Source organism: Rutidosis leptorrhynchoides, chromosome 4 (genome assembly GCF_046630445.1).
Source record: "Rutidosis leptorrhynchoides isolate AG116_Rl617_1_P2 chromosome 4, CSIRO_AGI_Rlap_v1, whole genome shotgun sequence".
Lineage (NCBI taxonomy): Eukaryota > Viridiplantae > Streptophyta > Magnoliopsida > Asterales > Asteraceae > Rutidosis > Rutidosis leptorrhynchoides.
The window spans coordinates 350,931,025-350,946,399 of NC_092336.1; the positions used below are offsets into that span (position 1 = coordinate 350,931,025).

The 15,375-nt window shown below is 34.5% G+C and overlaps 1 protein-coding gene across 1 annotated transcript; it reads left to right on the forward strand.

Moving 5' to 3' along the window:
* The first annotated feature begins 10,472 nt into the window (after window positions 1-10,472).
* Window positions 10,473-15,128, forward strand: LOC139841760 (uncharacterized). The gene is made up of 6 exons (XM_071831965.1): window positions 10,473-10,869; window positions 10,951-11,652; window positions 11,727-12,422; window positions 12,732-13,266; window positions 13,378-14,599; window positions 14,712-15,128. Exons 1-6 carry the CDS (start codon window positions 10,473-10,475, stop codon window positions 15,126-15,128), a joined length of 3,969 nt encoding a protein of 1,322 aa, XP_071688066.1.
* The last annotated feature ends 247 nt before the right edge of the window (window positions 15,129-15,375 follow it).

A 15,375-nucleotide genomic window follows, 5' to 3' on the forward strand; every position in this document is an offset into this window, starting at 1 on the left:
CACGTACATTACCCGAATAATATTTTTGAATATTATTTACATTCATGATTAAGTTTCATTAATCATTTTGATTAACTATGGATATTAGTTAATTACTTAGACTTTGGTTGGATTAACTTATTAATTACATACATACTTGGGCTTTAATGGTACATGGGCTTAGAAGCCCACCCTACCCATATTAATGGACTTAATTAGCCCAACATTCATGTAAGTAATACTCGGAACTAAACTAGAAGACTTAACTTAGTAAAGAATCTTGTTACTTGTTCTCCCCATGCAAGCTCACCCATTAACCAACTTTAAGGACAATTGCATGCAAGTAACTAGTGAACAAAACCTTTCCTCCTCCCTTCCCCCAAAACTGTCGGCCTCCTTTGCTAATGGGAGAGTTCTTTTGCAATTTTTCTTATTACTTCACTCATACTTCCTCTCATTTTAACACACACACTTACTTGCATTTCTCTCTCAAGCTTTTTCTCTCATTTTACTTTCTAAATTGTAAATAACAAACTTGTGTTCTTCCTTCTTTTTCTCTTGTAAAACCGAAACCAAAACACCCCTTTATCATCATTCTTTGCTTGTTTAAATCACTTGTTCTTTGATTGTTGTTAATTACTTGTTGTTTACTTACTTGTTGATGATTACTTACTAGTAACAAGAATCAAACTTTCTAGTTTGAATTCTTCTTTTATCTTGTATTTACAAGAACACACAAGAACATAAACTTTATAGTTTATGTTCTACACTTAATATGTTAAAAGATTTTAAGTTCATGGTTGTAAAATCATTACTTGTAAGTCATGTTTGTAAACTTAAAGTTTACATTCTTAAAGATCAAACCTTGGTTTGAATCTTTAAAGTATGTACAACCCATGAACTAGTTACTTGTTTACTTAGCTTGTTTCTTTATATTATACACTTTAATTTCATGTTTGTTGGTTAGGATTGGTCAAGTGTTACTAGTTAACTTTGATCTCATTAATCTTGAACTAAAAGTTAACTTTAAAAAGTTCAAGAACATGTAAGTAAGCTTTCTTTAATTATAACTTGGTACACTTATGTTAGATCTAGACTTTTGGGTCTAGGATCTTCAAGATCTAACTAAGAACTATGTTCTACAACTTAAGATCTTGATTTTATAAGTTTATTTTCAAGTTGTAACTTAATATTACTTTTACATTTCATGTATGTGTTGAATCTAAGACTTTGATGTAACTTTGGTTCATCAAAACACTTGCAACACTTAAGTGAGTTGTGCTTCATGTCTTAGACTTACACTTGGGTTATGATGGTCAAACCTTGGTGAAAATTATGCAAACACATTAACGAGTTGTACACTTGAAGCTATATGCATCAAGGATGAGAACCATGATAAGCATCGAGCACCAAGAACCACCGGAACCTACTGACCCTACTGTTCTACTGTTTCTGTGTCTGACCCGTAAGAGCGGTACTACTTTAATTATGATTTTCATATAGTTCTGTTCGAGTAGATAACTTTTCATATAGGACTCGTCTTAATCCGAGTTACGGTTTAGGATTTATGGCCCTCCGATCGTCACTATGTCCATTTAACGTTGTGCTGAAAATTCTGACCTACTCGCACTTAGACCGTCACCACGGTCAAACGAAGACGAGTTTGCTTCTGTAATTTTTACCACAACTAAAGGACTCATATACGGATCCATGCCCACTGGTCTCACCTTATTTCAGTAGGTATAGAGTCCGTGGTGACTGACCGAACTCAGCCTTTGTTTTAAACTCTTTTCATGAACTAAACTTACTTTACACCTTTTGTTTGATGATGAATGATGATGACCCTTAAGACCTTATTTACATACTTTTAAACCTATTCGGACTATTTACTGACTTAGTACTATTTGACTTAGGTTTAGGACTTCCCGGACCTACACACTTGCTTATTTCTCGAGTCATACTTTACCGCTACTTTATCATTGTGAGTTATAGCATTCCCTTTTTTACTTTAACTTATTTTGGGAACTGAGAATACATGCGGATTTTATGTTTTACATACTAGGCACGAGTACTTAAACTTATATATGTGTGGGTTATACAACGGCATAAACATTCCCTTTAGCTCGGTAACGTTTAGTCATTGGTTTTTGAACCGGTGAACGCGAATCTTAGATATGGATCCATAGGGTTTGACATCCCCACTCGGGCTAGTCGCGCTAGCATTTAACGAGTGTTTAATACTTCGTAAACATACGCACTTGCCAAGTGTACTTTCAGGGGTATAAACGTTAAGTTAGTTACTAAGTGCCCACGGTTAACATATACTTTATCATACCGTTTTGAAACGCTCTTTGTAGCACTGAAATCTCGTGGCCTACCTTACATACTGTTATACTTAAACTATAGCTCACCAACCTTTGTGTAATGACCCAGAAATTTCCGACCAAATTTAAACTTTAATCTTTATATTATTCCGACACGATAAGCAAAGTTTGTTAAGTTAAATCTCAAGAATTTTAAACTGTGTTCATACATTCATTATAACCTCGACCAAATTCCGACGATTCCCGAACCGTTATATATAAATAGATATGTATATGTATATATATATTATAACTTGAGAATATTAATAAAGTATTAAACGTATAATACTTTACACGAACGTATTTGTTTCAATATGATTTTCGACGAAATTAAAAAAAATATACTAAATGATTGAATTATCAGAAACATTGAATTATGATTACAAGTCTCTGTTGAAAGGTCCACTATGATTTGAGAAAATCTATTCCTCTTAACGATATTCAGAATAATTTGTAAAGCTATTTATAAATAAAAACAAAAAATGTCATTTAAGAAAGTTAGACAAAAGTTAGTGGAGAATTGGTTTCCATAATATTCTGTTAATCTATTTTCAAACGTATAAAGACGTTTTCAGTTTAAAAAGAACTTTATTATTAAAACGTATATAACTTTTATAAATATCTAGAATCACTTTTGACAACTCATTACTTAACCAGTATAATAAATATAACGATATTTATATTTTATTTCATTAAATATATACAACGATTTAAATTAATATTATATATATTTATACGCGTATTATACATACATAGTTTTTATACTTTTACTATACTTTAACTTTACCTTTACTTTACTTTTACTTTACTTTAACTTTAATAATTCACTGTAATAATTTATACTTTAATAATTCACTTTAATAATTCATATTTTAATAATTCACTTTAATAATTCATACTTTAATAATTCACTTTAATAATTCATACTTTAATAATTCACTTTAATAATTCATACTTTAATAATTCACTTTAATAATTCATACTTTAATAATTCACTTTAATAATTCAAAAATCTATTATAAATAGAATTCAATAGGTTTCATAATTTCATAGAAACTTGAAAATATATTTCTCTAAACTCTCTCAATCGATTTATATATATATATATATATATATATATATATATATATATATATATATATATATATATATATATATATATATATATATATATATATATATATATATTTGTTCTGTATTATTTCAAGATATTATTAGTATACATAAAATATTACGACGGAGTGCTGTCTGAGTGATTTCAAAATAGTTTTTTTTGAATGAGTCGAAGCTAAGGAAATTATGGGTTATAGCTATGGAGGTGATGGGTATGGTTCATGGGTATGCTCGTGAGGTCAATCTAGTGTTTATCATCTTCGTTGCGTCTACGTACTTTCCTGCAATATTGAATCTCAATATTGATACGTTCGTGAATCCGAGGCCAACATTGCACTTGTTAAATGACGTTATATGTATTTTTACTACGAAATACAGTATTGTGAGTTTCATTTGCTCCCTTTTATATATATTTTTGGGACAGAGAATACATGCGCTATTTTTATAAATGTTTTACGAAATAAGCACAAGTACTAAAACAAATTCTACGTGGGTTTAAACTAGAAATATACCCTTAGCTTGGTAACATTAAACTACTTGTCTATGTACGGTAGGCGCGAATCCTAAAGATAGATCTATTAGTCCTGACAAACCCCATCCTGACTATGGGATGCTTTAGTACTTCGAGGTTATTTTAAACACACCGGATCTGGTGTACTTCAGAGGGTAAAACATGAATGTTAAGGCTTGTTACCGGGTGCCCACAACTTATAGAATACTTTTATACACTTGCGAGTGTACATATATTTATAAACGGAAATCTTGTGGTCTATTAATATATTGAAATGATTGTTATGATAAACCTATGAACTCACCAACCTTTTGGTTGACACTTTAAAGCATGTTTATTCTCAGGTATTAAAGAAATCTTCCGCTGTGCATTAGCTCATTTTAAGGATATTTCTTGGAGTCATTCATGGCATATTTTGAAAGACGTTGCATTCGAGTCATTGAGTTCATCAAGATGATTATTATGCCAATTATAGTTGGATGTATTATGAAATGGTGTGCATGCCATAAACTTTCGTTGTAAAGAAAGTTTGATTTTTAAAAATGAATGCAATGTTTGTAAAATGTATCATATAGAGGTCAAATACCTCGCGATGTAATCAATTATTGGGAGTCGTTTATAATGTATATGAATGGGTCCTTTCAGTTGGTATCAGAGCGGTGGTCTTAGCGAACCAGGTCTGCATTAGTGTGTCTAACTGATAGTCATTAGGATGCATTAGTGAGTCTGGACTTCGACCGTGTCTGCATGTCAAAAGTTTTGCTCATCATTTTTGTCAGAAATTACCTGCTTATCATTCTTAGTCTAGACACATCTTATTGCATTGATTGCATGAATAGTGTATAGACAAAATTCATATCTTAGCGTATCTGCTAATTCATATCTTAGTGTATCTGTTACTGTAAACTTTGCCTGACATATTCCGTAAATTCCTCCGTAATCTACGAAACCTTTTGCTCTATATAATTAGAATACCACCCGATAGCCGAAAAATCATTTCATATCGAAAAATTCTTTATTTAATCGTACGAAATGGAATTCGTCATTAGTTCAAGTCCCTCGGATTCCGAAATGGAATCCCACTCAAGTTCCGAAAGCAGTGTGACCGGAATGGATCAACCAATTAGTCATCATCTATTCTGGATGAATTGGGGATGGGTTCGTAGCCTCCTTAATCATTGGAGATAAGAAGAAGGTGATCTCTTCCATCCACCACATTTCCCTCTTGGCGAAGAACCTGAAGCTCTTACCGGCGAACCTATCCGAAACACCATTTTATCTCTTTTTTCTAGAGTATCTCGTCACGATTACATACTACACCAAATTCTAGATTTTATTTATCCGCTCGTCCGAACCGACAATCACCCCAGTGTAACAGAAGAAGTCAACGAGCTTCGCGCTCGGGTAGTGGCTTTGGAGAATATGGTGCAAAGGTTACAAGCACCAGCAGCATAAACAGTACCACCATCAGCAACACCAACAGTACCATCACCACCAACAACAACAACATCCACATCCCACACCGCAACATCACAATCTGTATCTCAAACATCAACGTCATACGCCCTGTAAATATCCAGGAATATCAACAACAACAAACGATGAAGTATTAATTCATAAACTTCATTGAAGAGATATCTCTGCGGCAGTTATGTAATCTCCAAAATCTTAGAGATTATTTAATTCTGACTGTAAATCGGATGAGTGAATGGAGATGGTAGAGTAGAAACTTTGATCAAAAATGATGTACGATTTACAAGCTAGAATTGTTTTACCAACAGCATCAACAGGACCGTAGCATCATCAACACAGTCAGTGCCGTCAGTATCGTCAGAATCAACAGCACCTGTAACATCACAAACTCTGTCAGTTCAAGAATCATTGTGGACATCATTACGAATTAACAACAAATATATTGTATCAACGAGTTATGAAGTATTAACTCATTTCCAATCGAAAGATTTATATGTATATTTTATATGTATACATTTTTAAACCGTAATAAATCTTCCCGTACTAAGCTATTATGTGTGAATCTTAACTACTCAGTTAATTCATATTACAAATATGCAATGATGTACGTCCTTCGTCCGCAACTTAACCATCGTTAATTACAATCTCTGTCTTAATTCAATAAAAATCCAATTTATAATAAATCAAGTGTATTATTCGAATATATGTTTGATTTTACACTTTCATCATCGATGTACTCGAAACTTTTCAAATAACATCATTCGTACCTTGCGAAGTTCACAAGAATTTCACGAAAATCAACAAATAACAAAGTAATGATTCATAATTTCAATATTATTGAAGAAATACTTATGCAATTTATAAAGTTTTAGGGATTACTCAATTCTAGTTCCAACCATAAAACAAATGAGTTTAATTTAATATTAACTCATTAAATCTATATTACATCTAAAGAAAATATACACATATATATTCATAAAGACTATAATAAACTTCTTTTGTACAAAATATTAATTGTGAAAAATTTTTAACGGGTAGGTAATACCCGAGAGATATATAAATTCACAATTAATATATTACATTTTTCGAAATTGATTCAGCAATCATCAACTATACTACCTACTTTCACAACAATATCCATTCTTTCATATAAATCAAAACAATCATACTCATTCAAATTCAATTACATATTCTGATTTTGAAATCACATAATTCAATTCGAAATATAACCAGTATCATCACTCTTAGATTCCTATATCTTTCAAAGCTATACTTTGACTTCAAAACTGTGTTAGAACATCATATGTATTAACGATTACAATATGTGCTCAAACCTTTCGAAATTCCTGAAGACACTTCAACTAAGGAATAATCGAGATGATGATCCAACCACATGTTACCCACAGTTATACACCTGAAAAACTCTCAAAACCCAAGTCATAGTTCAACACGTATCCGTGTTAGACCCTTTGGCATTTGCTAGCTAAAATAACTTTTCAATTCCGTTTCAAAATAGACAGTTTTGTCACAGCTCCAGCAAGTCAACTTCAACTTCTCAATTAAAACAGTCTTATTATAACCTTAATAGATACGTTGCCCTTTCGCCAACGTTACCGGGGAATCGTTTATATTCACCACATTAGCAATAAACTTACCAACAACTTCACTGATCTTTGACTTTCCAAAAAAAAAAATCATTATAATTATAGAAACCCTATCATATACTCATTCGTACCTTATAACAAGAATTGCCATACCAATTATTGAGAATCAGCAATCAGTATTTTGAAACCTCGCAGCATGTCTACATCAACAATTACATATACACACAACGTCTATGTAATATCCTATAAAACTAAAACAATATATAAGACCCATAACTAAGGTTTAATCGTTCATTACTTACAAATTTTAATAACCCAAATTAAAATAAATAAAAGGTATAAGATTAATATATAAGAAATTGATGGCAAGTAAGTTCATTGGTAAATTAATTATCATAACCTCTTAGCTACTAACGTCAAGTACATGAAAAATAAATTACACAAGCTAATTGATGTCATGCTTGAAATGGAGTACATACTTAAAATTAATATATACTTCTCACTTGTCCTAATATTTAAAACATAAATTACAAATTAAGTGGTAACTGAAGAAAATCAATCCACTACATGTAATTTGTTGGGCCTTTATTTATTAAAAGGAATTGGGATAGACACTATGAGTTATATGTACCATTCGTTGGCATCATTTGCATCATTGGCACTACTCTGACTAAAACAAATGAAAGGAAAATATTCATATATCCATACTACTCATTACAATTTATCTTAATTTTAAGAAGAAGAGAATAGAGAGATTCAAAGAAGAACACGAAATACTTACGAGTCTAGTCTCGATTCTCACACGAACACGTTTAAAGGTAACTACTAAACACCATCCTTTATTGATGTATAATTTGTTTATGGGTTTTTTTTAATCAAGTTACTAGTTTAAGATTTACTACATATCACATGAATTATTATAGAGATGAGATGTTAAAATTTTGAGTACAAAATGGGTATTTTTTTTATGAATATTAACCTTAAAAAAAATGGTGGTCATTGTTTAGTAACATGATAGAAGTGTTAAATCATTAGAATTTGAATATAAATCTTTCCGTTCATAGTCATTATATTTTATCAAGCTTAGATTAGAATTATAATAATATTTTAGAGAAGAGTAATATGTTTCTCAAGGTTATATTAAATTGGATTGCACATGATAAAATTTTAAAGTAGAAATCATGTTTCGTTTAATAGTAAGTGTACATGTAAGTAAATTTAAATATGAATTATTACATACTAGTAATTACTCATTGCCCTTAGAAATTGAATTCTGTTATAATCGCATGGTATTATGTATAGAAATCACAAGTGATTAAATATCAAATCCACTAATTATATGTAATGGAGTATTTAAAATCTATGTGTAATATGAAAAGGAAATAGAAACTGATATTTAGAGTCCATGTTTTCACTTAGGATGGTGAAATTTTTAGTCTTAAAATATTTATGGCACTTTGGAATATGAAGTCATAATGCTATATAATAACCTTACTATATTATTAATATAAAATTCATGGAACTATTTAGATGACAATAAACACTTAAAAATCATATGATGACACTTTTTGAATAAAGGATATTACATACTCCCTACTTGAATATATTTTGTGCTTATACATGCGTGTTCACTAGATTCGGCTCGGTGATCGCATCCTTTCGGTGGTATTTTTGTTGTCCTTGGAGTTTCATCATTCAACAACATAAGGTACGGATATTCTAGGTGGTTTTAGGATCGCTTCGGTAAATCTTCCTCTCAAAACTTTATTTTGAATTGTGTAAATATTATGGTATGACATGCTTGTTCAAAATGTGTGTTTATTTGTCTTTGAAATGTATTATAGTTTCCTCATGTATGATGTACTAACGATTTTAGATGTTTGTTGTTTGAGGAATCATAATACTTTTGGTATTTGGAAATTGTGTCAAAACCGTGTCTTAAAACCTCAACCAAAACAGTCCAGAATTCAGCCCAAAAGTCAGCTCAGAAACTGTCGCGAAAAGCCCCGAAAGTGTCGCTAAATAGCCTGAAAGTGTCGCGAAAAACCCTGAAACTATCGCGAATGTGCTGTCTGGAAACTGTCACGAATTCAGCTCCATAAACAGCCCCGTACAGCCCGAAAATAGCCTCGAAAAGGTGGGAAACGTCCCGGTAAAGAACGTGTGTGTGTGACGAGTGGTACGGTGATTCGTATCGAGTGTCCCTCATTCCACGTGGCTTTACATGTCCCGTTTAATCCCGTTTAAGTTATTAATATGTAAAGGGCTAAAGTATTATGTGACATGACTTGTGACAAGAGTTAGACCGAATGGTTGGGTTGACACGTTATTTTAAAATAATACGACATACAATGTTATATACATTTTAAGTGTTTGGTCAAGCGTAAAATATTTAAGTCAACTCGTTAATTCTTTTTAAAATGTATTTTAAAGTCCGTTAGCCACTTTAAAAGTATTTGAACATTTATAATTAATAAGACGGTTAAACGGTTTTTTAAAATATGCCTAAGAGTAACCTATCCATGGAGGTCCCGTGGGCGCATTATTGTGACACCGATAATGTGGCATCGACCGTAGCGGTGTATTTGTTTATATCTACGGCGTCTCCTTTTGATTACCCGGTAGTTGGTATGAGCTCTTAATTATTATATTTTGATAGGAGGCGTATGGATCGATCTAGGATTTCGTTTTGATGGTGTACGTTCATCGTAGTGTCATATGAAACGTCACCGATATGGATGATTAGTGGAGTAGCTACCCTATGATTTCATTTTGATACTTTGTTACATATTTGTTTTGACTCTTAGTGCATTATTTTATGAAATTTGCATCATGACATATGGTATTGTGGATCTATACATATTCGCACTTTGTTTTGAATCTAAGTTATTTTGAAAATAAGTTCGTTTTGAAATTAAATTTTTGCATGTCATACTATACTCCGTTATTCGTTATATCCGTTCACTGGGCTTTGGCTCAGTCGTATTCTTTGTTTTCCTTCTTATACGACAGGTAATCAAGGGGGCGTTGGGAACGAGGGAAGAGTGTAGAGTGGAGTGAACTTAGCACCTTGCCTTAGAGATTTCCTTCAAGATTTATTAGCTTATTTTGGTTTAGTAGTACTTTTGAATAAGTTTGTCAACTTTGGTTTGGACTATGGTTTGAATTCGAATAAGAATAACGCTCATTTATCTTTTAAGTTACCTTTATTTATAAGTATTGGCATTCGTAAGATTAGGGTCTTTACAGATGGTATCAGAGCTTAGGTTCCCTCCTGTAGAAACTTTAGTCCTAAGTTATGGCCTGTGAGATTTGGGTAGACTTTTGGGTTAGGATTTTCTTTCCGCTATATTATTCTAATTCCACTTTGAATATTCTCTTTTATTCTTCGTACTAATCGTAACCGTTATATCCTCATCTCATTCTTAGATGGCACCGAAAAGAAAAGGAATGTCTGAGGAAGAAGTAGAAAACAAGATTAGCCAAACTATCACGAATTTGATACCCAACATTGTAGCTCAAGCTATTGACGCGATGCGTAAGAAAGGTGGTGAGACTATTAAGCATGAAGAAGAGGATGAATATAAGGAAGATAAAACTGTAACGGGAGATGCTATTCATGTTTGGCTAGGACGGTTTCAAAAACAACGTCCTTTGTCATTCAGCACTGCTAGTACTCCTGTTGAAGCTGAGAATTGGATCACTCACATTGAGAAGATTTACCGAGTGCTTGGTTGTGAAGAGAGATTTTGGGTTCCATTGGCTGTTTATAAACTAGAGGGGGATGCTCAGCGTTGGTGGATCGCTTTGAGACAAGCGAAAGGGGGTATCTAATTTGAGGATTCATTAGATTGGGTCGATTTCAAGGAGTTGTTTTTCTGTCAGTACTTTTCTGAGGCGGTGAAAGAGTCTGTGATTCGGAAGTATGCGAATATTAAGCAAGGGAATGATAAGTCTATTAATGATTTCACTAAGAGGTTTTTGAGACTTGTGGGTTTGATTGGGGCTGCTGCGGGGTCTGCTAAGGACCAAGCCCGTAAGTATAAATGGGCTGTTCATGGGCGCTACCGCTCTAAAATGATTAATCTGATATGTTTCGATGTCGCTGAGGCAGCCGATTATGCTCTGAATTTGGAGATGGAGCGAGCCGAGTATTTGGCTACTAAAAATGATGATGGTAAGAACAAGAGGGTTAAGATTGCACAACCACTACGATCTGTGCCTGCACCGATTATTAAACAGGGTCAACAATCTGGGAACCAAGGGTATCGTAGTAATAATTGGAATAATAGAGGAAATCAGCAAAGGATTGACAACGGGCCAAATAATAATAAACGTGGTCAACTACAAGTGTACCGTCCCCAAGGGCAGCAAAGGGGTAATGGAAGTGGTGGTGTTAATGCCAATGCACCATGTGGGACTTGTGGAAAGAATCATCCGGGAAGAGTTTGTTATCGTAGTGCGGGTTCATGTTTTGCTTGTGGAGAGGTTGGTCACTTAGCTAAGGATTGCAAGAATCCTATACCTGGGTTTGTTCCAAGGGTTCCTCTGCCAGGTCCTGGTGGACGCGTCTTTGCCATGACTGCTGCTCAGGCTGCTGACGCGATAGGTATATTTCGATCCCTATTCATTTTAAAAATATTTCCTTTGAGTTATTTGTTCATTTCTTCTTCATATTATTAGGTACTATTACTGGTCATGTATTTGTACATCATCGTGCCCTCTTCGTTCTGTTTGATTCTGGCTCTACGCACTCCATTGTGTCTGTTAAGAGCTCGAAATATTTGAAAGTGTCTCCAACTTGGTTGTCTACTCCATTTACGATCTCCACCCCAATGGGTAGTATTGAAAGTATAGATCGTGTATTTCAAAATTGCCGTTTGGAATTCAATGACTGCATGTTTTCCGCAAATCTCTTTCCTATGACCATGCATGACTTTGACATTATTCTTGGCATGGATTGGTTATCTCGCCATCACGCGAATATCGATTGTTATTCTAAGAGGATTTTTTTTGGAAATCATTCTATACCCGATTGTGTCTTTAATGGTGATCTTCCCGTAAAATCTATTAAGGTTATCTCAGCGCTTAAGGCGCAAAAGCTCATTTCACATGGTTGTGTTGGTTATTTAGCTTCGATTCAGAATTTATCTATCGAGAGCCCTTCGCTTGAAAATATCGATGTTGTTCGAGAGTTTCCCGATGTATTTCCTGATGAATTACAGGGTTTTCCTCCAGTTCGTGAAGTTGAATTTTCGATTGATTTGATTCTGGGTTCCCAACCGATATCAAAAGCTCCTTATCGAATGGCACCACTCGAGTTACAAGAACTCAAGGAGCAATTGCAAGACTTGATAGATTGTGGTTTTATTCGGCCAAGTGTGTCACCTTGGGGTGCGCCGGTTTTATTTGTTAAGAAGAAGGATGGTAGCATGAGACTTTGCATTGATTATCGCGAGTTAAATCGTATTACTATTCGAAACCGTTATCCGCTTCCACGTATTGATGATTTGTTTGATCAACTTCAAGGTTCAAAGTATTTTTCTAAAATTGATCTTAGGTCTGGATATCATCAGCTGCGTGTTAAAGAAGAAGATATCCCTAAGACTGCTTTCCGCACACGTTATGGGCACTATGAGTTTTTAGTGATGCCGTTTGGATTAACTAATGCTCCTGCGGTTTTCATAGATCTAATGAACCGTGTGTTCCATGAGTATTTGGATAAGTTTGTGATCGTATTCATTGATGATATCTTGGTATTCTCAAAGAGTAAAGAAGAGCATGAGAATCATCTTCGTGTTGTACTTGAAACCCTCCGAAGTAAGAAATTGTTTGCGAAGTTCTCTAAATGTGTATTCTGGTTGCAAAGAGTTGCCTTTATGGGTCATGTTGTATCGGCTGGGGGTATAATGATGGATCCGGTGAAAGTTGAGGCTATTACAAATTGGTTAAGACCTACTTCTGTTGTTGAGGTTCGAAGTTTTCTTGGTTTAGCTGGTTATTATCGAAGATTTGTTGAGGGTTTTTCAACGATTGCTTTGCCACTTACCAAGTTGTTGAGGAAAGGGGAAAATTTTGTGTGGACCGATGAACGACAAAAAAGTTTCGATGAGTTAAAGAAAAGACTTGTATCAGCTCCTATTCTTGCATTGCCGTCAGGAAGTGGAGGTTTTCAAATCTATAGTGATGCTTCTAAGCATGGTTTGGGTTGTGTTTTGATGCAGCATGGTAAGGTAATTGCTTATGCCTCGAGGCAGTTGAAACCCTATGAGGTTAATTACCCTACTCATGATTTGGAGTTAGCTGCTGTGATCTTTGCGTTGAAAATATGAAGGCATTATCTTTATAGAGAAACTTGTGATATTTTCACCGATCACAAGAGTCTCAAATACATATTCACGCAAAAAGAGATAAATATGAGACAACGAAGGTGGCTCGAGTTATTGAAGGATTATGATGCAAACATTCATTACCATCCTGGAAAAGCGAATGTGGTAGCCGACACATTGAGTAGAAAGTCATTTGGTAGTATCTCATGTTTGGTTACTCACATTCGAGAATTTGAAAGACTTGATATGGGATTGAGTAAAAGAGGAGCATCGAGGATGTTGGCAAATCTAAAATTCGAGTCTGATTTAATTACTAGAATAAAAGAGGCTCAATTGGATGATGGCGATTTGTGGACAGTGTTTCAAAATTTGGAAGAGGGTAAAGTGAAAGAGTTCAGAGAAGATGATGATGGGGTTATTTGGTGTGGGAATCGATTATGTGTTCCTAATGATGATGCTATTCGTGAGGCTCTGTGGTCTGAGGCTCACAGCTCACCTTTTTCTATACATCCTGGTTTGACCAAAATGTATCAGGATTTAAAGCAGCACTTTTGGTGGAGTGGTATGAAGAAAGACGTTGCTAGATATGTTGGGAAGTGCCTTACTTGTCAACAAGTAAAGATCGAGCACCAACGTGCTAGTGGTTTGTTGCAGCCATTGGACATTCCCGTGTGGAAGTGGGATGATATCTCAATGGTTTTCGTATGTGGTTTACCGAAGACTGTGAAAAGGAATGATGCTATTTGGGTGGTGATTGATAGATTAACCAAATCGGCTCATTTCTTGCCTATTCGCATGGATTATTCGGTAAGTAAGCTATCAGAGCTTTTTCAGCAGGAAATTTTGAGATTACATGGGGTTCCTTCATCCATCGTATCCGATCGTGATCCTCAGTTTACATCTAGATTTTGGAAGGGGTTACAAAAAGCTTGGGGTACGCGATTGAAGCTTAGTACTGCTTTTCATCCACAAACTGATGGACAGTCTGAGCGTACGATACAGATCTTGGAAGATATGCTTCGAGCTTATGCCCTAGATTGGAAGGGAAATTGGGATGAGTACTTATGTTTGGTGGAGTTTGCCTATAATAATAGTTGGCAGGCTAGTATCCGTATGGCGCCATTTGAGATGCTCTATGGTCGAAAGTGTAGAGCGCCAGTTTGTTGGAATGAAGCGGGTGAAAAATTGATTGAAGGACCTGAGTTGGTTAGAGTGACTAATGAAAAGGTCGCTATAGCTACGAATCGGCTGAAGGAAGCCCAATTGAGACAGAAAGTGTATGCCGATAAACACCGACGTTCATTAGAGTTTTTTTGTGGGTGATAAGGTGTTTTTAAAGGTGTCACCTTGGAAGGGTGTACGGCGTTTTGGTTTGAAAGGAAAGCTCAGTCCTCGATATATTAGCCCGTTTGAGATATTGGATCGAGTTGGTGAAGTATCTTATCGTTTAGCATTACCGCCGCAGTTATCTCATGTTCATAATGTATTTCACGTATCTCAGTTGAGGGGTTACAACTATCATCCATTGCATGTGGTGCAATATCCTTTTTCTGAAATTCGAGCTGATCTTTCTTATATCGAGGAGCCCGAAGCTATTATAGAACGCGAGCAGAGAGTAACTCGTAAAAGCTCCAACCCTTTCGTTAAGGTTCAATGGAAGAATCATTCTGCTAGTGAGGCCACTTGGGAACTCGAGGAAACCATGCAGGCCGAGCACCCTCATTTGTTTGCTAATTGGTGCGTTTCGATTCTATAACTTCTTTCAATTTCGAGGACGAAATTTTTTTTTTAGTAGGTGGAGTTGTAATATCCTATAAAACTAAAACAATATATAAGACCCATAACTAAGGTTTAATCGTTCATTACTTACAAATTTTAATAACCCAAATTAAAATAAATAAAAGGTATAAGATTAATATATAAGAAATTGATGGCAAGTAAGTTCATTGGTAAATTAATTATCATAACCTCTTAGCTACTAACGTCAAGTACATGAAAAATAA

Bases quoted from the DNA above. Each gene is read 5' to 3' on its own strand.
- LOC139841760 (XM_071831965.1), top strand. From the start codon at position 10,473: ATGGCACCGAAAAGAAAAGGAATGTCTGAGGAAGAAGTAGAAAACAAG. The intron at 10,870-10,950 runs GTATCTAATTTG...AGGCGGTGAAAG, and splicing joins TTTGAGACAAGCGAAAGGGG to AGTCTGTGATTCGGAAGTAT. The intron at 11,653-11,726 runs GTATATTTCGAT...TCATATTATTAG, and splicing joins TCAGGCTGCTGACGCGATAG to GTACTATTACTGGTCATGTA.